At 42.4% G+C, this 23,739-nt stretch overlaps 1 protein-coding gene across 1 annotated transcript; it reads right to left on the reverse strand.

Annotated features, from left to right (window-relative positions):
• Window positions 1–873: 873 nt before the first annotated feature.
• Window positions 874–19,135, reverse strand: LOC116067523 (myosin-16). The gene is made up of 18 exons (XM_031324002.2): window positions 19,028–19,135; window positions 17,378–17,434; window positions 12,405–12,491; window positions 11,570–11,815; window positions 11,358–11,475; window positions 10,397–10,524; window positions 10,092–10,288; window positions 9,877–10,009; window positions 9,583–9,799; window positions 9,356–9,492; window positions 9,131–9,234; window positions 6,428–6,620; window positions 6,146–6,349; window positions 5,928–6,053; window positions 5,646–5,816; window positions 4,200–4,400; window positions 3,683–3,829; window positions 874–2,866 (listed from the first exon to the last, which is right to left on the reverse strand). The coding sequence occupies exons 1-18, from the start codon at window positions 19,061–19,063 to the stop codon at window positions 2,717–2,719; spliced, it is 2,652 nt and encodes an 883-aa protein (XP_031179862.1). The 5' UTR covers window positions 19,064–19,135; the 3' UTR covers window positions 874–2,716.
• Between the last annotated feature and the right edge of the window lie 4,604 nt (window positions 19,136–23,739).

Consider the following 23,739-nt stretch of genomic DNA (forward strand, 5'->3'; position numbering starts at 1 on the left):
ATCTCTCTGGCAGGGAGGAAGTATTGGCTTAATACAGTATTTAGCACGTAGACCTGTACATTATAGCTTGAAATGTTTAACATTGTGTTCTTCAGATTAGCACTATAAGGAATCAACAAAAGTTAACTTGCCAGCCGAGACTTCTGGGCTAACGTTAACATGCTAGCCTAGTCTTGTATTTGTCTAGCCTCACTTTTCTGCTGTACTAGCTAGTAGAAAGTGTTATAAAAGTTACTAGTTAGCCATTTAAATTTACAGAATATGGTGCTGTCTTTGTAAAATAGACAGTAAAAAATACTGGACGAAGCTTTAAGGTCTAAGAAGTGAAGCCAAAGCTGAAGCTCCTTAAAGCTGCATTCTCTCTAACTTCCAGCAGGGGTACCTGCTTTACCTCAGTAAACATTTGGGTGAGGCTATTTGCACCCCTGGTACAATTAGCAGTGTATGCTATTCGTACCCTGGTGCAATTAGAAGTGAATGCTATCCCAGTGCACACATCTGTTACAAATATCAATATATGCTATTTGCACCCCTGTGCATTTACCCTAGCATATTGATTACACAATGTAATAAAAAAAAGAAAAATGTGGAAATCTCTCAAAATTTTTCCTTATGACATAATAATAATGCGCTAATGTTCTAATCACATATTTGTGACTGTACTCCCAGGGGCCCAGAAGCAGCTGATCACATATTTGTGACCGTACTCAACAGGTTAAAGAAGCATTGTAAAACACACAGATTTTAAATCTCACACTTGTCCTGTTCTGATGCTTATCATAGTGCATGGGTTTATTTACCAGCTGTACAGTAATTTAGTTTTGAAACCGTTTTTAACAGTTTAACAGCTGTATCGCCATGTATGGGCTAATGCCTAATAGTACATAATAGCCTAATACATGGCGATACAGCTGTTAAACTGTATCGTACAAAACACATGGTCATGTGGTAGCTTGCTCAAAGGCAGGCTAGTTCCAAGGACAGTTTCATCCAGACAGAAATATCATAAGATCATCTTATTTTTATGATTGCCGTTTGTCACAGTCTCACAGACTGTATCTTTAACTGTTGCCGCAGCAACAGAGGGTTTTATATAAATTTCAAATTAACATCTTTATTTGTACTCACATCTATTCATTACTTAAGTAATTATAATTTTACATAAATTGGTGTTTTTATATGTATGTCACTTTGGATAAAAGCGTCTGTCTGCCAATTTTCTGGGCATGCGCAACGTGTTTGTTGTTACAGGGTATGATTATCAATGTATGCTATTCGTACCAGTGTATAAATTAGAAGTGGATGATATTTGTACCCTGGCTAACACACAGTTATCCATACTACTCATGTATTACACCTTTTTAGAATATTGCTCTGTGGCCTAAATAAAATCGTTGCAGTGTCCAATATTTTGCACACTTCAGAGAGATGATACATACACTTGCGTGGCACACAGGGTGTGAATAGCTCAGCTGTGTGGCCTAGGCTATTCGTACCAGGGGTGCAAATAGACACTCCGTAAACATTTTCATAATTAGTTTATGATCTCAATCGCTAGTTCTAAGTCTTCTTCAACACAGTGTGATGTTTTGTTAATGATGCTCCCATTTATTTTAAAATACACAATAAAGCAGTGGATGCTTTAGGACCTGTCAATCAGGACAGCGGCTTAGCAACGCTAATCATGCTAACACTGGGGACATTAAAATAAACCTCAACTTGTTTTTAGCTGATATGCATGTTTTTCGTCTTAAACTTTTATCCTCTCACTGTGTGTTCTCACTTCAGCAAAGTTCACTTGAACATTTTGGTTGGCTAAAAATGTTTTGTTTAGCGTTCATTAGCCAACCAAAGCTAAATGCTAAATGCAGATGAATGGCGCCAGTGCCCAGAGGTCTGTGTTTACCCGCTGGAAAAACTCCACTGGATTTGCTCTTTATATTTAGCTTAGCGTTTAGCTTAGCGCTTAGCCAGCATCTCCAGCTCCACCCACTTGTCCAAATATGGTCAGATCTGGTTTCAAAATACTAAGATGGCGACGGCCAAATGGCCAAGATCGAGGCTTCAGAACGGCAGTCCACTGCCGTTATTACAGTCTCTGCTTTGTGCCCTCCCCCCAGTTCCTAGCAGTTGGGAAACTTTTAACTAGTTTACAAATAAGGTAAGCCTGCATTCACTGCAGTTTTAGATTTTCCATCATCTAGGGAAGCCGAGGCAGTAGTGACTATACGGTTTCATTTTTGTGAGAAGAGACAACATTAAGTGGACAGTTTACCATAGTACACCATTTATAAATGGTGAATAGTTTATACTTACACATACACTAGATTATATGGATTACTGCTTGTAATAAAGTGCTACCTTTTGGGATTTTAGAACAAAATTACAGTACAGTTTCCATATTTAATCAGTTTTTAACATACAAACATAACATTATGAAGTGTATACAAACGTGTGTTGGAAGTGTGTCATCAAAGCTGTGATCTTACAGACTGCAGTCCTTACAAAGAGAGGAAGGAACGAGTACATTATAGAAAAGTTCAATGGGAATGTAGAGTATACACACACAGGTGACACACATTGAATGATTTGTTAACGACCTGTATGTGTTGAGACGTCATACTGTAGCACTTGTCCAGTCAGAGCGTGAGTGCCGTAGCGGCTGGAGACATTTGGAGCTCTGACATTCGGCCCGTGATGACGCCCCGCTGGGTTTCTAATCCACCATGAGCTTCTTGAGCGAGTTGAGATACGCTGGGATGAGGGAGCTGACAGACTCGTCATCATTGAGGATCTTCTCCCCTCTGCCCTCTGACCCCACTGAGCTGGGGGAGCGGATCAGGCCGGGGTACGGGGTACTGTAACCCTGGGGGAGCACACACACCGTTCACAGTCACATTCAGAGAAAGCCCGCCACAATTACACATTGTTTTTAGCACTACCACAAAAGATTTTTAAGGAAACATCTAAGTCAATCAAACAATTTTCCTAAAGTGGGAGTAATCACATGCAAACATTTCTGCACACAGACTGTAACAAGATGTGTGAAAGGTAACGCAGGCCATTACTGGCCTGCTGATAATAGACACAACATTGATGTTTTGTTGGCATTAAGGTAACACTTTATAATAACCATCACTAATAAATGGTAAACTTGGTTGTTGTTACTAATAATTAGTAATGCTATGCTTGATGTTATTTAATTTAATTTTATGTTGCATACATCAAAAAATATATATTAATGATTACTAAATTATTTTAGGATGGTTATTATAAAGCTGATGATTGGAATACATTGTTAATGGTTAAGAAATACTTTGTAAATCAGCTATAAACTTAAATTTATCAAGGCAGAAATAATCAAAAATCATCTCTTTTATACATCACTAAAAAGATGTAATGTTACTGAAACCACTTTTTAATCCTTAGCTAATTATTATCAGCATTAGTTTGTGTCTTTGTAACGGAGGGTGGGGGGGTCATAACCGTCACAACCTTGATAATATTATAATACAATATTATATTATCATACAATTACCATTACATTCTAACTCTGAATAACAACTAAATCTAGTACACACCATATTTGTCACAACACAATCCTAAAAACCCTTGACGCAGAGGACGCCTGAGTCGTCGGCCTATCACCTGGCTGCTGCAGAAGGAAACAGGAAGTACTTACAGAGGAGTAGCCCTGTCCCAAGCTGCCTCTCCTCTTGGTCCTGATCTTGGTGAGTGCTGACTCAGCAATGTCCGCTCGCTCCTCAGCGTCATCCAGTTCATGGACCGTCTTCCTGTACTTCGCCAGGTTCATGGTAGCTTGTTCCTCCTGCAATGACGGACAGAATATCAGCACAGTGACGTGCACTGCAGTCACATGTCAGGTCACATGTCAGGGCTCACGCAGAGCCCTATTTATTTTTTCTTGCTCTCCTGTGATTCCTCTCAAGCCCATCACCCCCACCCATCCATCCTACTATATCCCAGATTGATCATGTAGACACACACACACACACACACACACACACACACACACACACATATATTCACACACACACACACACACACACACATACACACACGCACACAACTGGCTGTGTGATGTTTCTTGTTTGTGTGATTTTTGCTGCTCTGTTAATGTTGTGTCTTCTGTCTTGCAATAAAAAGATAAAATAAAAAAAGGGCTCTGCGTGACATACAGCCTCCTCCACTTGTCTCTTGTAGGCCCTCATCTTGTTCTGCAGCCTCTCCACCAGCTCCTGCATCCTCTGCTGGTTCTTCTGCTCCTCCTCGGACTCAAACAGCAGCTCCTTCAGCCGACGCTCGTTCTTCCGCAGAGCCTTCACCGTCTCAGTGTGCCGCTTCTGCTCCGAGTCCAACTCCAGCTCCATCTCCTTCACCTGCACACAGACATGCAACAGTGACTTCACTCCAAGTGTTCAGCAAGTATTCCAGCTGACCTAGTTGGTATTCAAAGGGTAAACTAGTACACGCTCTTCTGTATTTGCCAAAGTTGTAGTTAACCCGAAAGTGAGAACAGCTGTAATGTTGCTAATAATACCTCATTGCACAGGAAAACTGTGCTAACCCTAACCCTCAACTAAAGAAAGTACGCTTGATTACAAAGTCTGTAAAGTGTGAAGGACAGTTTTACTTGTACTATTTGCCTTTACTGTCTCTCCTAAACTGTCTGATTGTCTCACGGCTCGTGTTTCTTGCCTCATCTAATCTATTTTAGTGATGTTTCTGCATTTCCGGATCCCAGCAATAACTAGGTAATGTTATCATAACATACTGTAGAGATGGCTAGAACTACAAAAAGAAAACACAATATGTAAAAAACCACAGGTTTCCTTTCAGTCTGCATTGACACAGCCTGCGTCTGCTGTCAGACGCTCCAGCAAAAACGCAGGTCTTTCCATTCGTTTTGAATAGGGGTAGTGTGTTTAGGCTGCGGTGGAAGTTGCCACAGGGGGAACACAGGGAAAGAAATGCAGCAGGCCTGCGGCGAAAAGTTGAGAGCAATCGTTGGGTTTTAAGGCAGTGTGAGAGTCCCGTACAGGAAACAGGAAACTTCACTGCCTCTATCGCTGCCACAAGAAAGTTTCTAAACACAAGCTCTGAACTGCCCGGGAGTTTGTGGAACAGCTGACTGTTTCCTCCATCCCTCCGTCTCTTTTCTTTCTCTTTCTCCGGGAAATGAAGCTGCTTTCAAGTGCGCTTGGAAACGGCCAGATCTATAAACGACCTGGCGGAAAACAGGAACTGTGAAATATAAAGTCTACTTGTGCTATAATGGGGGGGGGGTTAAAGAACACAACACAACGTCACACACGTGGACCATTTCCTGGGACGTATTTTTTTCTTCCCAATGGATGTTGATGCTCAATATACTAGTTGTTTACTCAAAATAAATTACAACAAGAAATGCTTGTTGCTTTACAAGCATTGCTTTTCCCACATTTTAATATTGTTTGTGTACAAGTAGAAATGTTGGCCATTTGTTGGAAAGGTCAGAGGAGTCCAACACATCATCCTGTAGGAGTCATGAATATTCATCACAGCTTTCACAGCCAGTAGATGTCAAAATGTCTTGCTCTGGACCAAAGTCCTGACACAGCGGACTGACACGCATGATTGCGTACCTTTCCCTCTAACTTCTGGATGATCTTCTTGCCTCCTTTCAGAGCCATCTGCTCGGCCTGGTCCAGCCTGCTGCTCATGTCTCTGACTTGAGCCTCCAGGCCTTTCTTCACTCTCTCTAGGTGGAGTGTGTGCTCCTGCTCCAGACGCAGCTCCTCCCCCACTCGCTCCAACTGAAACAAATACACCCACACACATTTCAATTATACTCCAAATAAATGAACATGTGGCCTGTCTCTGCTGCCATTAATATCTCGACACCAATGGTCTTGTCTGTGTTGTACCTCGCAGGTGGCCTTCTTGGACTTGTCTGTGGATGCTCTCAGCTCTGCCTGCAGCTCCTCGTGCTCCTGCTGCAGAGTCTGGAGATCCCCCTCCAGCTTCCTTCTCCCACTCACAGCCAACTGGAACTGAACACACAAGAGAAAATATTGAGTAAGTCATTAGTCTATGGCAGTTAGAACTTTAGCTGCAGCCTCTGCAGGACCCCGGCAGTGATCACCTGGTTGTTGAGGTGGCTGTGCTTCTCGCTGGCCTCCTGCAGCTTCGTCTCACAGACCCGTCGGGCCCGCTCGGCGCTCTCCAGGGATGCAAGGGTCTCCTCGACCTCGCTGACTAACAGCATGCAGCGTCGTTCCACGGCCCCCTGGACCTCCCTGCATTCCTCGTGGCTCCGGACCTCCTCCTCCAGCTGGGCCTGCAGCTCCTGGGACAGGGCAGTCATTCTGTCAGTAAGCCTCGGAGGACAGCAGAGTAAAAAACACACTGTCTCCAGTGATCACACCTTAATCTGCTGCTGCATCTTCTTGCTGCTCTTGCTTAGCTCGTCATTGTTCTTGGTGAGCAGGTCCACCTGCAGCTCCAGCTCGCTAATGGCCGCCTCCAGTTTCTTCTTCAGCTTCAGCCCCTCTATTTTTCCTTTGACCTCCACATCCAGACTGGCCTGCAGGGTCTCCAGCGCCCTCTGGTGGCTTTTTCTGACAGAGGAGGGGAGGGATGGTTGTAAAGAAGAGGGTGAACTATGCATGTATCACTGCAGAGCCAGTCAGATGGGTTAAATGGGACAGGCCTCACCTCCAAAGACAATCTACCATCACATTGTTGAAGGAATAAGGGGAGACAAAGGACAGGATGAATACAGTTAGAGTTAGAGAACAACAGATCATAAGTGCCATAGGTAATAATGATAGAGCACTTTCCAGGCAAGACACAAAATGGTTTCCAGAAGTAGGAAAGTAAGATAATGAGGCATACGCAGCAGTAAACCATGCAACCAATATTAAAGTCACATTCAAGCAATTTTTTTTTGGGAAATACACTCATTTGCTTTCTTTCTCAGAGTTAGATGAGAGGATCGATACCAATCAAATATACTGTCCGTTAAATAATAAGTTACAGTCAGCAGCTGGTTAGCTTAGCTTAGCATAGAGACTGGAAGCAGATAGCCTGCTTCTGACCAAAAGTGAGCTCACTAATTAGCATTTCATATCTGGTTTGTTTTATCTCTGCAGGAGTCTTTTCTTGTTTGGGTGCCGGGATCTCCTGGAGATTCATTGGCACAAATCGTCACACACATTAAAACACAATTTAGGATTTCTTTCCATCTTTTTATGTACAGATGAAACAAACAAGAAACAACTTGTTAATTATTGAGCTTTAGAGGTGTTTAAAGATAAAATAAGCTATGGCTGTAGATATACATTGAACAGAAAATATTAGAGTGCTAGCAATCTTCTCATCTAACTCTCGGCAAAAAGCAAATATACCTATTTCCCAAAATGTCACATTATTCCTTTAAGACAATATTTCAAAGCAGAGACAGTTTTAGCTGACCTCATGTTAAGAGGTTTTAAACTTGGACTCAGCAACAGTAAATAGACTCAATGTTGTTAGGATATAAGGCATTCATAATCATCTCTGTGTTTCTACAATGACAGCATTGATCTTGGATTTTTTTATTGGAGATAGTCCTCAGTTGATAATAACAGGACTAGACTTTTACTTCATAAAGCCATTTCCAGATGTTTAGAGGTTAAGGGCAGATGATCAGGACCTCGGTCTTGTTAGATTGAAAGTTATAGGACTTCCAGTCTTCTATGTGATCGAAGCAGCTACAGTTAGGGAAAAAAGTATTTGATCCCCTGCTGATTTTGTATGTTTGCCCACAGACAAAGAAATGATCAGTCTATAATTTTAATGGTAGGTTCATTTGAACAGTGAGAGACAGAATAACGACAAAAATATCCAGACAAACACAGGTCAAACACGTTATAAATTGATTTGCATTTTCATAAAAGGAAATAAATATTTGACCCCTCTGCAAAACATGACTTAGTACTTGGTGGCAAAACCCTTGTTGGCAATCACAGAGGTCAGACATTACTTGTAGTTGGACACCAGGTTTGCACACATCTCAGGAGGGATTTTGTCCCACTCCTCTTTGCAGATGTTCTCTAAGTCATTAAGGTTTCGAGGCTGACTTTTGGCAAATCAACCGTGTGTTTTGGGTCATTGTCATGCTGGAATACCCATCCACGACCCATTTTCAATGCCCTAGCTTAGGGAAGGAGGTTCTCACCCAAGATTTGACGATACATGGCCCCCATCCATTGTCCCTTTGATGCGGTGAAGTTGTCCTGTCCCCTTAGCAGAAAAACACCCCCAAAGCATAATGTTTCCACCTCAATGTTTGACGGTGGGGGTGGTGTCTTGGCAGCATTCCTCTTCCTCCATACACGGCGAGTTGAGTTGATACCAAAGAGCTTGATTTTGGTCTCATCTGACCACAACACTTTCACCCAGTTCTCCTCTGAATCATTCTTATGTTCATTGGCAAACTTCAGACAGGCATGTACATGTGCTTTGTTGAGCAGGGGGACCTTGTGGGCGCTGCAGGATTTCAGCCCTTCACGGCGTAGTATGTTACCAATTGTTTTCTTGGTGACTGGTCCCAGCTGCCTTGAGATCATTGACAAGATGCTCCCGTGTAGTTCTGGACAGCTCTTTGGTCTTGGCCATGGTGGAGAGTTTGGAATCTGATGGATTGCTTCTGTGGACAGGTGTCTTTTATACAGGTAACAAACTGAGATTAGGAGCACTCCCTTTACGAATGTGGTCCTAATCTCAGCTCGCTATCTGTAGAAAAGACACCTGGGAGGAGCCAGAAATCTTTCTGATTGAGAGGGGTCAAATACTTATTTCTCTCATTAAAATGCAAATCAATTTATAATGTTTTTGACATGTGTTTATCTGGATTTTTGTGTTGTTATTCTGTCTCTCACTGTTCAAATGAACCTACCATTAAAATTATAGACTGATAATTTCTTTGTCAGTGGGCAAACGTACAAAATCAGCAGTGGATCAAATACTTTTTTCCCTCACTGTATGCAATGAGGTGTGTTAGAATCACAGGTATGTCTGCATAGCACTGAAAAAGGCATGTGGAGGAAGATGATAAAAATGAAGGATTGAGAGGAAGCTGAGCTACCTAGCAGCTTCCATCTCTTCCTCCTTCTCCTGAAGTTTGCGCTCCAGCTCCCCTCTAGCCTGAGACACGTCCAGCTGCAGCCTCAGCACCTTGGTCTCCTCAGCCTGGGGGGGAGAAGCAGAGAAAGAAAGAAAGAAAGAAAGAAGAGTAAGCATGTAGCAGACACTGACACACAGCAGCTGCAGATAGCCTGCTAACAGCTTACAGCTAACTGCAGCTCTGTACCTCCAAAGCTGCCTCAGACTCTTCCAGTGAGCCCTGTAGCTCTTCTTTCTCCATCTCAATCTTCTTCTTTGCCTTCTGAAGCTCATGGACACTTTTGCCTCCGTCTGAGAGCTGCTCTGTGAGGTCCGCTACCTCCTCTGTCAAACAAACACATTCATTCATGAAACCATGGTTACTATTCAACTATTCCTTCAAACCTGCAAGAGGCATGGCGTGTACTCTCCAACCCTGATAGGCCTTGTTGTCCCTGCGCAGGGCCTCCAGCTGCTCCACAGACTCTTCATGGGCCGTCCTGACTTTGGAGAGCTCGCTGGCGTGTTGCCTGCCCTCCTTCTGGCAGCCTTCCACCTCCGCCACCAGCTCCTCACACTTGTGCTTCCAGTCTACGAGGTACTTCTCCAGGATGCGCTGCTTCTTATCCAGAGCCTGAGCACAGCTGCTGGCCTGGGACAGGGAACACATGCTCAAAGACACCCAGAAACAAGTTCATGGCACTGCAGCGCTACCGTGTCCTCTCCTACCTTGTCCAGGTCCATGCAGAGTTCCTCCACCTCTCCCTGCAGCCTTTGTTTGCTTTTCTCCAGCGAGGAACATTTGGCCTGGGTGGCTTCCACAGCCTCCTCGGCCTCCTGAAGCCTGATGGCCAGCTTCTTCCTGTGACACACACATTATTTGGACCTTTAAGGTACATTCAGAGCGCAAAATGTGACGGATGACCGCTGGTATCACAACGGACCTGGTGTCCTCCAGCTCATCAGCGTGCTGGATGGTGTCCGCCTCGTGTTTGCTCCTCCAGTGTGTCACCTCGCTGTTGAGTTTGGAGACGAGCCGCTGCAGCTCCTGCTTGCTCTCCTGCTCCTCCTCCAGCTGCTCCCTTAGCGCCTCGCACTCCTGCTGCACCGAGCTCAGACTGCTGTTGACCGCCTGCTTACACTGGCCGCCACGTCACACAGACACGTGGGAACGTTTTTTAAATGTTTTTGCATAGGGGATGTTTTATTTTTAAGACTTCCATTCTGAGTTCTACACACACACACACACCTTGGCCTCCTCGTCCAGTTGTTTCTTCACTTCTTCCAGCTGCGATGTGAGTAGAGTCTTGGAGCGGCTCAGCTGGCTGGCTCTGCTCTCTGCCTCTTCCTTCTGTCGATTCACGTCTGCATTATCAGCTGATAGGACACGCAGGAACACACAGGAACACACAGGGACACACAGGGACACACAGTGACACAAGGGGACACACAGGGACACTGGTTATCATACAGTAGCTTACAGAAGGCGTACATATGCCAGCTTCTGTAGCCATACATAAATTAAGTAGCACGGATGAAATGGAGCATCAATAGAAAGCAGCACTGATATCTGTGTCTGAGCTCTGTGGGAAATAAATAAAATCAACACATTTGCATGCAATTGTAAACAAGGTAAAGTCATGTTCTTCTGTTAAAGGGGCACACCACTCATTTTATATTAGCCACTGAATGCAGTTGCCTTCCCTGATCTAGAAGAGCTGCTTCAAGTTTCTGAAAATACTGACGGACACCACTTGACTAATCTTGGTTTATACTTAGAGTTTTAAAGAATTGGGCAACGTAAAGACACTATTGAGTTGCATTATGGGTAGTGTAGAGAACGGAGCATTGATTGTGACCCTTCTCTTTTACATCTGTCACTTGCAAGTCACAAAATAAATCTTTGACATGTTCTTTAGAGGTGTCCTGGGGAGAAACTGTACGTGAATGTGTGATGATCTTAAAGCAACACTAAAGAACTTTTCCCGCTTCGTTCCCCCTACAGGTTGGAAGCGGAATTGTCCATTACATTACATTATGCAAGTTTGCCAGATCGGGTAGCGGATCTGTAGTTCGAATGAACTGGACAATGTAATGTAATGGACAATTCCGCCTCCAACCTGTAGGGGGACCAAAGCGGAAAAGTTCTTTAGTGTTGCTTTAAGTGCAACTGAGGAGACATGTCATGACATGTCAGAGGTGTGTAGCACCTGAGAGTCTGTTCCTGGCCACACTGAGCTCGGCCTGGGCCCTCTGTAGGTCCTCGGCTCTCCTGTTGGCTTCTGACAGCTGCTCCTCCAGCTTCTTCATCTGGCTTTCTGAGGATGTCTGCAGCACACAGGTTACACTCACAAGTTAAACATGTTCAAAACTGTCAACCTCAAAACATGTGAGCTAACGTCCTGAGGGCTAACGTCCGGACCTTGGCTTTCTGCAGACTGTCCAGAGAAGCAGCCAGCTCGTCCACCTCCATCCTCAGGTTCTGCTTGTCCTTCTCCAGTTTGGCCCGGCTCCGCTGCAGAGCCTCACACTGCTCGCTCAGCTCTGCCATGGCATCACTGTGCCGTTTCCTCAGAGACGCAGCCAGCGCTTCTGACTGGACAGAGGTCTCCTCCAAGTCTCGCCTCAGGCGCTGCAGCTCAGCTTCTCGCTTCTTGTTCACCTCCATCTGTAATCACACGCAGGCTGCATGTCAACGTCTGTATTTCGACTTGTATCCTCCACAAATTGTAATGTACATGTATTTCCTTTCTTTGGATTTCTAAATTCAACATAAATGAATATTGCTAGCTTGTTGAAAACCAAAATTATGGTAAAGCCCCAATTCCCTCACGCACTCAAACTGGACACATTTGGCTAGATATTATTATAGGAATGGTCCATGCTAGAGTCCATGGGCCCAGTCCAGACAGCGAGTCTTCACCAGCTTCACAGATTCAATAATTCATATAATGCACATATATTGTATATGCTCAATTGTTTTCTTGCTGAGAGATAAACACTGTGTGTTACATATGAAGCTGGAGCCAGGAGACAGTTATCTTAGCTTAGCATAAAGACTGCAAAGAGGTTCAAAAGTGCTGATTGGTGGGTTTTGTACACTTTGTTAGCTGTTTCTCCCCTCTCAATTCTTTATGCTAAGCTGAGAATGCTATAAATCTTGTTATCTAACTTTTTTGAGGAAAGCAAGCAGTGTATAATCCTAATCTGTGCAGTTTTATAACCAGTAACGGTCCAAAGTGTGTCATGTAGTTTACCTGTGAGGCGGTGACACCTCCTGCTTCCTCCAGCCGGTCAGTGAGATCCTCCAGCTCTCTGCTTAGATCTGCTCTCTGCTTCTCCACCTGCCAACAAACACATTTCGTTGGGATTCTATATTACACCATTTTATTATAGCATTGTAATAAGTCTTTTCTGTCCTGGTTGATGAACAGCTCCACTGTATTAAAGCTCAGGCAGACTTCCACTGTTCTGCCCTGCAGCAGGACAGGATATTCAGCCAGCAGGGGATCAGGATGATTGACAGCCTATAAGGGGAAGTGAACTTTCAGAGGTCAGAGGTATCCAGTCAGAGCAATACGTCCAAGTCTTATCTGTGAACTCCTCCTGACAGCTGCATTCATTGACTTGTTTTACTAGTGGAGGCAGCTTCACAAGCTGTTAACACCACATGTATCACCTTATAAGGTTGTTATGGTTAACTATGTTAGCAAACAGTTTCCTACTCTACATGAAGCAGACACTATTATGAATGCATATTTGTGTCCTGATGAATGTCTGCCCCATATTCTCTTTTTTAGCTGTTTTTTGTCTCTACCAGCTCCTGAGAAACGTATCTGTCTCCTCAGTTCAGCTGCTGAATGCTCCACTGTGTTCACCAGCTAGCTGAGCAGGTGGTGCACTGGCGTTACCCTCACTTTTCTGCTGCTGCTGGAAACAGGGATGATGAGAGCACTGAGAATGAAAAACTATGGCTGAAAGATGCCACAGCGCTCTTTCACAGTACACATTTAATCCATTGATAGTATGAAAACAATAGTGCAGCTTTAAATATGTACCATATTTTTGTATACATATTATTAGTCTCACTTTAAGTGACTCAATGTAACAATGTAGTCAAGGTTTCAATATCTCATGAATATAATAAATAAATAGAAAAATCAGCAGCGTCATAGACATCTGGGTCACACGCAGAATCCACACTGGCTGATCTAGTATCCTACAGTATAATATTATGCAGGATAATGTGATGCCTTCAAAAGAATTACAAACTGCATTTGTTTCATAGAAATGCAGAACAAATAAAATACATAAAACTTCAGAAATGTTTGAATGATAAACTCCCTTCTCACGCTCTGACATTGAGACAGTTTATAGCGCAGCCACACCAGCAGTTCCATCTTCATTTTTCTTCCCAGTCTATCAGTTATGTAGCCTACATTATCCATCTTCATATCACTAAGGTCACCCATCGTGGACATGCTCTTATCCCAGCACATTCTTTGTGTCACATTATGTTTTTTTGCAAACAGCAGTTTTTTTTTACAACATTGGTGATGTGGAGCATATAAGTAAAGCCACTGTAGCAAAGCACCATCAGAAGAATGTGACTCGCTCTGAAACGTTTTTTAAACGTTTTTGTAGAGTTCCCTGGACACAAACCAGTAAGAGTCATTAAAAAAATATATATTATAAATGATAATTCTGTTAATGTGTGCTGCAACCTCAGAATGGGATTAGCTTACTTTTTCGCCCACAGAATTGCACCTAAATGAAATTATAGGTGTAATCAGGTTGCCCAAATAAGTCCCTTAAGACTCTCCAGCTGATCCAGAATGCTGCAGCACGTGTTCTGACAAGAACTAAGAAAAGAGATCATATTTCTCCTGTATTAGCTTCTCTGCATTGGCTTCCTGTAAAATCCAGTATTGAATTTAAAATCCTTCTCCTGACCTACAAAGCTCTAAATGGTCTAGCACCATCATATCTAGAAGAGCTCTTAGTACCTTATTGTCCCACTAGAGCACTACGCTCCCAGAATTCAGAGCTACTTGTGGTTCCTAGAGTCTCTAAAAGTAGGATGGGAGCCAGAGCCTTCAGCTACCAGGCTCCTTTCCTGTGGAACCAGCTCCCAGTCTGGGTTCGGGGGGCAGACACTGTCACCACATTTAAGAATAAACTGAAAACCATCATCTTTGATAAAGCATATAGTTAGGGAGTGAGGAGAAACAGCAATGCTTGTTACTAACCTAGCCCGGCGGAATTTACTCTGTGTCACACTACATACTGTAACGCCCTGCAGTGCCCTGCTATGACATGAACGACTACCATTTTCTAGTCACTGTTCCATTATCTTTATTGTGACTATTATTGCCACTGTTCATCACATACCCAACCGGCACCGTCAGACACCGCCTACCAAGACCCTGGGTCTGGCCGAGTTTTTCCTCGCCACTGTCGCACTGTCGCACTATGCTTGCTCTTGGGGGAATTACTAGAATTGTTGGGACTTTATAAATTATAGAGTGTGGTCTAGATCTACTCTATCTGTAAAGTGTCTCGAGATAACTCTTGTTATGATTTGATACTATAAATAAAATTGAATTGAATTGAATTAATACCATTCCAGTTTTCACCAGTAATATTATACCTGTGATTAAATATGAAATTAATACACTATATTGGAACTTACGCATTGACTCTAGCAGCAATTTTCTCCCACACCAATTCTCTCTCTTTTGCAGTAGCAGCCGTGTTGCTTTTTTAACAAAATATATGTTCAAACTCGCTGTATGTGGTGAATCGTAGTATCATGGCTCCATTCATGCTGCCTTTTTATAGTGGTGGTGCACACGCTTAACTCTGAGTGAACCTAGTCTGAGTTGATTGAACTAACTCAAATTAGCTGTTCTGGAACCGAAAACTGATTCTCAGAGTAACCAGGACATTGCTTCCCAACAAACATATTTCAAATAAAATGGCATTCATCTTTATCGAACAGGGGGGGAGCTAGGCATCGCAGACACGCAAAAAAAAAAAAAACTATCTGCATCACCATACTCTTGTAGTGAGGTTAGTGTGAGAATGTGTTTTTTTATTATTAATCTGGTTAAAAGGAGTCTTAATGACAACATTTCATTCTGGGGTGAATCTTCCCGATATGGCGAACAGGTTAGCAAACAGTTGGCTGTTTACACATCAGTAGACAGAAAGCAACATTAGCAAGCAATCAGAGTTGTGTTAGTGTCCGCCTGATGAATGGCAGTCCAACATTGTCTCTCTCTTAGCTCTCCAGCAGCTCCTGAGGGAAAGGTCTGTCTCTTCGCTAACTAGATGCTCCACTTCACTTTATCCAAGCCTTCCCAGCTAGTTGCTAACTTTGTCTACTGTCTGCTGCTTGACTTAGCATAGCTGCTGTTGAAAACCATGCTGAAGAGACTATCCAAAGAGTTCAGTTTCAGCTGGAAAATCCAAAACAATGAGCTAAGAAGCTAAAGAAGCTCAGCAGAGCTGAGTGATCATTCTCTGTGGGGTGTCACTGCTATGATCTCTGTCACATTACCCACGGTTCATAGAATGCAAGTTGTATGCCCACTGCTCCTGACAGGGTGGGGATTCTCACTGCAGAGCAAACATGGGTGTAACAATGAAATAATTAAATTAAAGAATGCATACTGTGTGTGTGTGTGTGTGTGTGTGTGTGTGTGTGTGTGTGTGTGTGTGTGTGTGTGTGTGTGTGTGTGAGCGGCTGGCATTCCAGTTGGGGAAAGATCCGATGGAAAGCGTGCTGTCTGTCCTGATGCTATCTCCCCTGTGCAAGCCGAGCAGTCGAGTTAACAACAGCGCGCCTGTCTGCAGCAGAGGTATGTTGTATTGAAGATGCAGGGAACAGATAAAGACCTGCAGGTCTCTGCCTGCCTCTGCCTGCCTTTTTCATTGCTCTGTGGCTCTGGAGACTCCTGGGGTGGGGGAAGACCCAGCTAACACCATTAGGAATGCCACCCAGAGTGGGGAGAAGTGTGCAAAACACACCCTCGGGGCCCGCTGTCACTCTATTCAACACTCAAAAATATGTACCTTTACATTTCTGCCTTCACCTATACTGTAACAGGGACACTGTAGGCAGGTCTTAAGAGGGGCAGATAGGTTCTGTAGCTTAAATACACAGCGCTTTAAGAGCGTCTGGTTTGAAAACAACAAGCACTTAAAGCACCCACCTTGGTAGATTAGCGTCATATGAACCAGGTATACTGTTATGGAACAGAAAGAAACATTTTGACAAGATGTCTGGAAAACTTTGCTGTGATGGAAAAAAGTCCTGTTCTTCTGATTTGCTTCGAGGAGCAAGGCGAAGGGTGTGTGTGTGTGTGTGTGTGTGTGTGTGTGTGTGTGTGTGTGTGTGTGTGTGTGTGTGGCATAGAGAATGATTGTAAAAGAAGAGTTAAAGCGTAACTCTCGCCAAAATGCAACCAAGGGTCTTTTTGTGAGTCAAACTTTCATTTAAAAGCATAATTAGGATGGAAACGCCACTTTTAAGATTCACCGTATCCTCGTTTTCGGTCAAATGGCCTTTTGAATGGGAGTGCTAGGGGCACTACTATGATAGCATCAAAATCACTATTTTTAAAACACTAAGAAGGCTCGACACAACATGAAACTTTGCTCGAAGTATCAGCAGGGGCTCTAGACATGAAATCGAGCATTGAGAACATTGTGTACACAGAGTTTACTAAAAAGAAGGTTTTGAACGACTTGCTTTAGCAGTTGTTGTTTACAATATCCACCATCTTGTCAGTCAAAAAGTGTCGATTTCCGAATGCAACGTAACAGGGAGGAGAGTAAAGATGGAAAGCTCCTAAAGCTTAATTCCATATAAATGCACGGATAATTTGTTGTTTTGTCGTTAGTGAAAAACAATATTGAAGTTGAAAAAGGAGCCTCATATAAGAATGACATTTCCTCCTATGGAGTCCATTCATTTCATTTGCATTTGGAGTGTGAGAGTTACGCTTTAAAAGGATGTTGGGGTGCCCCCCCGGTTTATTATCACAGGTGCAGATAGTTTGGGGTGACCTGAGGTGCAGCAGCAGCACACGTACCATCAGATCAGCAATCTTTTTTCTTTTTTCCTCTCTTCAAACCTCCGGCCTGACTTACAGCAGAGCAGCTTGTCACTTCTCTGACAGACAGCTTGTGCTCTTTGTTTCATATAGCTTTTATAGCACCATACCTTGGCTCTGATGGCCCGCTCTGCTTCCAGCTCCTCCTCCAGCTCCTCAATGCGAGCCTACAGACAGAAAAAGCTGATGTTAAAATGGATTTCAGAGAAATTGTTAAATATGGTTTCCCAGTGGCTGTAAGATTATGACGGAGAAGCAATGGGGTGGCACCTCTGCAGATTGTTTGGTTTTTCAGGGCAGCACTTTTAGACAGCCTGCTTTCTCTGGAGATTCAGCATGCCTCTGGCTTTTTCCTCAAGTAGCAATTTAAAGCAAGAATGTGCATAGCCACCATGATGATCTGCATTGTGAGCCAGGACTGGCTCTGCTGTGTCCGCTCAGAGAGACCAAAATGCATCATGCCATTTTCATGACATTCCAGGAATTTGTGTTATGTTTGTGCTTTCTCTTGGTTTCAAGTTTGAAAAGGTTTTTGGTTTGAAAGTCAGAGATGTTTTTCCCAAGCAGCATCAGGCATTACATATTTTAAATGTTCTATGTGGTGTTGCTAACATTGCCACTCCTGTAAAAGATTCTGGAGCTCAGCGAGGGCCTACTGTATCCTACAGCTGTTCCAATCAGCTACTAATGTGTTAATCACTGTTTATACACAATTAAAGATCTTTCACAGTCAGAGTTGTTGAAAAAATACATCCATACAACCCTCGTCATAGCATTATATATGAATGCATGAATAAATATAATATGACAGATCATATTTCTGTAAACCAAATAAGAAAGCCATTATTTTCAAAAACACACCAGTGCTGCTTACAGTCATGATGAGGTGATGTAGTTACTTTTACAGATTAAAAAGTGACATATAAAATATATGATCAGTTCCTGAAATATGATGCAATGTTATAAGTTTATAACATATATTTAACTTATATTTAACTACTTTATATCCTGTTGGGTAGTTACCCCACAGGATATAAAGTAGTTAAATATAATCAAAATACAATACATAATAACATTTTTTAAAATTTTGCTTACACATTAGTAATGGTAAGAATAATTAAACATAGTACTCTGTAACTAACATGCAGGACTTTGACTTCTATTGGAGTATATTTAGCAGTACTTCTACTTTAAAGTAATTGATGTGAATACTGCGGTGGTCACAGTATTCGTACATATGTTTAAATACTCCTAATATCATTCTAACAGCCAAAACTACAAGAATGATCTGAGATGAATATATCACCCACAGTACATTTCTGTTCCACTAATGTGGTGTCAAAGCTGTGGTTTGTACTGCTAATAAAAATGTACTGCTAGTGTCCTAACATGGGTGCATCCTTCCAAGTTGTGTCATGTTCTGCTCTATCTCCAGCATCTATCAATGTCTCAGTGTCAGGATGTGTGTCTGACATGGCATGTAGCCCAAAGCCACACAGCCATAACTCACTGATGTGGTGATCACGGCTTCACGGCTAACAAAGCTCCCAAACACGTTTAAATGAACACGTATTGACACTTGTACTGTCTTTAATTTATTATTGATGCACTTTGTCTACATTTTCTCCAAAACGTCACAAACGTGTGTTCAGGCATGCCATAGCCTTATACTAAAAATAACACATAACTTCATACTTTATCCACAGTCATTTTAAAGTGAAAAACAAACAGAAAGACTAAAAAGGGAAATAAAAACTCACATGCCAGCATAGGACTTCTGCAGAGAGAACAGCCATGGTGAGGCAGCAGCAGCCAACTGACTGACTGACTGTCACACACACACACACACCCTCCAGCACTTCACTGTCCACACCCCCTTTTTCTGTCTCTCACAGCTCCCACTCACAGATCTGTTTCTTGTTAAATTCCTACTTTGCTAAGCCTCTAAATAAATACTGTGGCTCTAATACAATTGAGGAAAACATAGTGTACTAACAGTGTTAAGATGCCTGAGCCAGGCTGCATGGATAAACTACTTCTCTATGGTAGAAAGACATTGATTTTGTGTAGTTTTCTAAATGAAATGTATTATATTCTAAATGATCCCACACTAGCGTCTCTGCTGAGAAGCACTCTTTGAATCACGTAGGGAAATAACAAAATTAGCCCATCATTGCTGAGACTGGTTGCACGGTTTGATCTCCATAATTGTATGTGCTTAAAGTTTTAGCTTTCTTTTTCCCCGCTGCACCCTGAAACCATAATAATTGTCCTTAAATTGCAATCAGATGTGGATTCATGTCTCCTTGCTTTAGTCTGAGGGGCTTTTCAGCAGCGTGGGCAGTTCTATCCTGTGAGATCCCCTCAGGTCAGTTGGAAGAGTTCCAGGTCCCGCCTCTGCACAGACACAGCGTTATGGACCCCCTGCTGATGTCAGTTTGTCCACACATGATCACATCATTGAGATGGCAGTGCTCAGCCTCCAAAAGTTGCTTTAACATGGCTGTTTGATGGGCCGGGTGCTAGCAGATCCTGTTGACCTGGTCCAAGCCTGGACGACACAGGTCATCAGGGGCATTAAACATGACGTGACAGGTGCTCATTGTACGAGAGAGATAAAGACATTTGAATGAGAATAACGTGACCCTGCAACATGAGCTGGGTCCTTTTTGACGAAGACTATATTATAGGAATTCAAGTTTTCAAAACTCTTTCAGGCAAACTGCAGGAAATACAATACACTCCCTGATTTTTGACGGATCTCAATGCTGTCGCCAAAGTTTCCTCCCAGGTCACTGTAGTGCATTGTACACAGAGGAGTTTTAAAACCCAAGAAAATAGATTGGGAGCGTAAAAATAAGTTTCATCGCGATACGAAACATGAGCCTTTACGCAGCCTGTGTGGACTGATATTAATATTAGCATATCTGTTCTGTCAGACGTATGAGACGGAAAAAGCATTCTGTGTAGACACGCTTTTAGATACTACTCATTTCTGTGCGTTAAGGACGGCGTTGGTGTCAGGAGTAAATTAGCTTAGCTTAGCATAGATACTAAACTTAGCACAAAAAGTAGAAAAAAAAAAGGAAATTTGTGTTTGGTAGATTATTTCTCTGTGGTAACAATGCTTTTTGGCAATACATCTTATACCGTTGGAAAGCCTGTTTAGTTCCCTTTCAAATGGTGCCCCATTTATAAGGAACATGCATTTGTGGGATGAGCAGCAGCTCTGAGTATGTGGCCCATGAAAAATTTGCCAAATCTTCTCTCCCAATGCCAAACAGCTTATTCTGCCATTGACTCGTTTGGTGTTTGGTGGATTGGATGATTGAAGTGAAGAAACAAGACATATTGGCAATTGAACAATTTATTCATTTTACAAACAGGAGCCTCAGCAGCATATGGAAGAACTATACACAGCCACAACAGCCTGGCACCTCCTCCTCATGTTGGTCACCAGCCTGGTCACACTCTGCCGTGGGATGGTGTCCCATTCTTCAACCAGCAGTCCTGACCTCAACCCCATTGAACACTTGTGGGATCAGCTTGGGCGTGCTATTCGTGCCAGAGTGACCAACACAACCACGTTGGCTGACTTGCGACAAATGCTGGTTGGGGAACTAAACAGGCTTTCCAACAAAATAAGATGTATTGCCAAAAAGCATTGTTACCACAGAGAAATAATCTACCAAACACAAATTTCCTTACTTTTTGTGCTAAGTTTAGAAGCAGGGGGAAACAGCTAGCCTAGCTCTGTCCGTCAAGAATTCCAACAGGTACGGTAGCTGTCATATAAACAGTTTGTCAGGTTGGATGTCTACACTAGAAAATGGGGAAAGTACTTTTTGGAGGGCTCCTAAGAAGCTTTGTGCTGAGGAGAGACTGTATGATAGGCTTATGGTGTTGTCATTTATACGAGTGCTGTCAGTTAAACGCGTTATTAACAGCGTTAGCGCAAACCCATTTTAACGGCGTCAGTTTTTTTATCGCGAGATTAACGTTCTTTTTGGCCTAGCAAACCTTGTAGTTTTTTTCACATGCTGTTGCAACAACTAGTAACGTTAGAAAAACTACAACACCACACCGGATCTAGCTAGACCGGAAACAAAACAACAGGCACACCGCACACACTTGTTTGGACTTGCGAGCCGGCCAAAGAGTAGTAGGCTAACGTTATGTTTTGAGTGGATGGCGAGCGCAAGACGTCGAAATGGATGCCAATAAGATTCTGAATGCAAAGTTTACTTTTAAAACGTTGTCGAGGAGGGGGACAGTAGTTTCATGCATACACAGCCTGTATGACACGGAGAAAGCAGCCCAACTGGAACTGCTGCAAAGTGCTGCAAACGCTGTCTCATTAACCGGTGATCACTGGACATCAGTGAGTAACCAAAATTATTTAGAAGTTACTGCACACTATATTGACTATGTATATCTGCATACGGTTTTAGGACTGTGTTGTTTGTATTGTTTTTTTGACTGTTTTTGTCATTTGGGACATTGTCCACCCCCTTACATTCCTTATTAGAAAAACGTAAAGGTTACAAATGTCCTGCTGTGGCATCCGGTTTTTGGATCATTTTGTTTGTACTGTATAAGCAAAGTGTTAGTGTTAAAGTCTTAAAGTCAAGTTCATAAAGTAACTTTCTTTGCATTCATTTGATTCCCAATTAAGATACACCAGTAAGAATGGCTTTCCATTGTTAATATGTACATAAAAACAGTTCTGAAATGCAAAATAATAGAATTTTATTAATGTGATAAAACATGCGATTAATTATGATTAACTATAGAAATTTGGTGATTAATTGCGATTACAAAAATGAATCGTTTGACAGCCCTAATTTATACATATGTTGATTTGGTTTATGGGTTATTGTCTGTTTTGTTACTATTTTGTTGAATGGTCTGGAATATTGTAGTTACTGTGTCATCTTTTCTTGAGTCCCAACCGGGTTCTTTGTCTGTCAGACAGTCTGAAGGGGATCCTACCATATCAGCTGAGCAATAATAATAATTTAATTAAAATTAACTAATGTATCATTGACATGAACAGGTGCCACATGTACATTATAGAGGTTACTTTTCCAAAAAAAGACTCAAAAGAGGAGGGAAGAGTAGTACATGTGTACTGACTCAGCAGAGATAACACCAAAGTCATCCCTGCTACATATACAGGATACATATTTAATAGTAATACAGAATGGCTGAGAGTCTTTCTGCATTTGAGTTGTCACCTGCCATCTGAATTTAGTGTTTTCCTTTAAATAATTAAAGACATTTCTAACATAAGTTGGTGCAATAAAAATAACCAGAATGCAGGAAATTAAGTCTTTTACATTACATATGTAACATACTGTGCATCACAAGATCATGTGAGAATCGCGAGATGACATATCACATAAAAATCCATCCTGTCAGGCTTGTATTAGCGTTTGTGTCCGAACAGCAGCTTACTGAACCAATCAGGGTCCGGTAAGTAGCTACGGCAGCTACAGCGTGGTTTAGCTGTGTGTGGCGGCCAAGACTGTTCGTTCAAAACAACTATGGCGGAAACTATTTTTTGAAAGTGCTCTCAGATGGCCGGTCAGGTCAGTGCTTAAGTGTGAGGATAAACAACCAAAAATGTGCTGTTCACCAGAGATGGCAAAAGTACTCACTTCCCGTACTCAAGTAGAAGTACAGATACTTGTGTTAAAAAATACTCTGGTAAAAGTAGAAGTACTGATTTAACTTATTTACTCAAGTAAAAGTAACAAAGTACAGGCTTGGAAATTTACTTAAAGTATAAAAGTAAAAGTAGCTTTGCGAATGACAACCATTTTTTTATGCAAAGATACCTGGACCACACAAATGTTACTAGAGTGCAAGCTGAGAAACTTCAGTGGACATGGAAAAAAGGCTCTCTATATGCCAATGCCTACATTTTAAATGGATGTCTGCCAACACTTGTGTCTGCCAATATGCCTAAAACATCACATATATGATTATTGTGACAGAGACTGGGACTTCAGGTTAATAAGATTCTGACTGAGTAGCAAGATATTAATTCAGTTGTGATTCTGTGAGAATTCACAGATCCAGTTTCTCTTTTTTAATCTTCCCCTTAACATTTAAAGGAATCTACATGTATGTGTGTGTGTGTGTGCTCAAATATGGCTTCTGGAAAGAAAATAAAGGCTAAAATATGAATTACTAAACATACATTAATTAAGAAGTTCCCCATAGCTGTGCAGCACATTGGCCAGGAGTAATTCTTGATGCCTATTATCTCAAACATCTCTCTCAGATAAGGCCATGGATGTCTTGCTGCTTGTCTGCCGATTTCTTCATTTTCAATCATGTCGCCATCCATACTACTATGTGCTAACGTTACCACCATCAAGACGCAATGATTTTCCGTGAATGAATGCAGAATGCCGCCGAATCTGTCGAGTCGTCTTGTAGTGGTGTGTCAAGTGCAACGTACATC

This window comes from Sander lucioperca, chromosome 5 (assembly GCF_008315115.2).
Source record: "Sander lucioperca isolate FBNREF2018 chromosome 5, SLUC_FBN_1.2, whole genome shotgun sequence".
Taxonomy (NCBI): domain Eukaryota; kingdom Metazoa; phylum Chordata; class Actinopteri; order Perciformes; family Percidae; genus Sander; species Sander lucioperca.

Coding starts and splice junctions, on each gene's coding strand:
- LOC116067523 (XM_031324002.2), bottom strand. CDS start 19,063: ATGGCTGTTCTCTCTGCAGAAGTCCTATGCTGGCAT. Junction 11,816..12,404: donor GAGGTGTCACCGCCTCACAG/GTAAACTACATG, acceptor GTGTGATTACAG/ATGGAGGTGAACAAGAAGCG. Junction 11,476..11,569: donor ACAGTCTGCAGAAAGCCAAG/GTCCGGACGTTA, acceptor TGTGTGCTGCAG/ACATCCTCAGAAAGCCAGAT.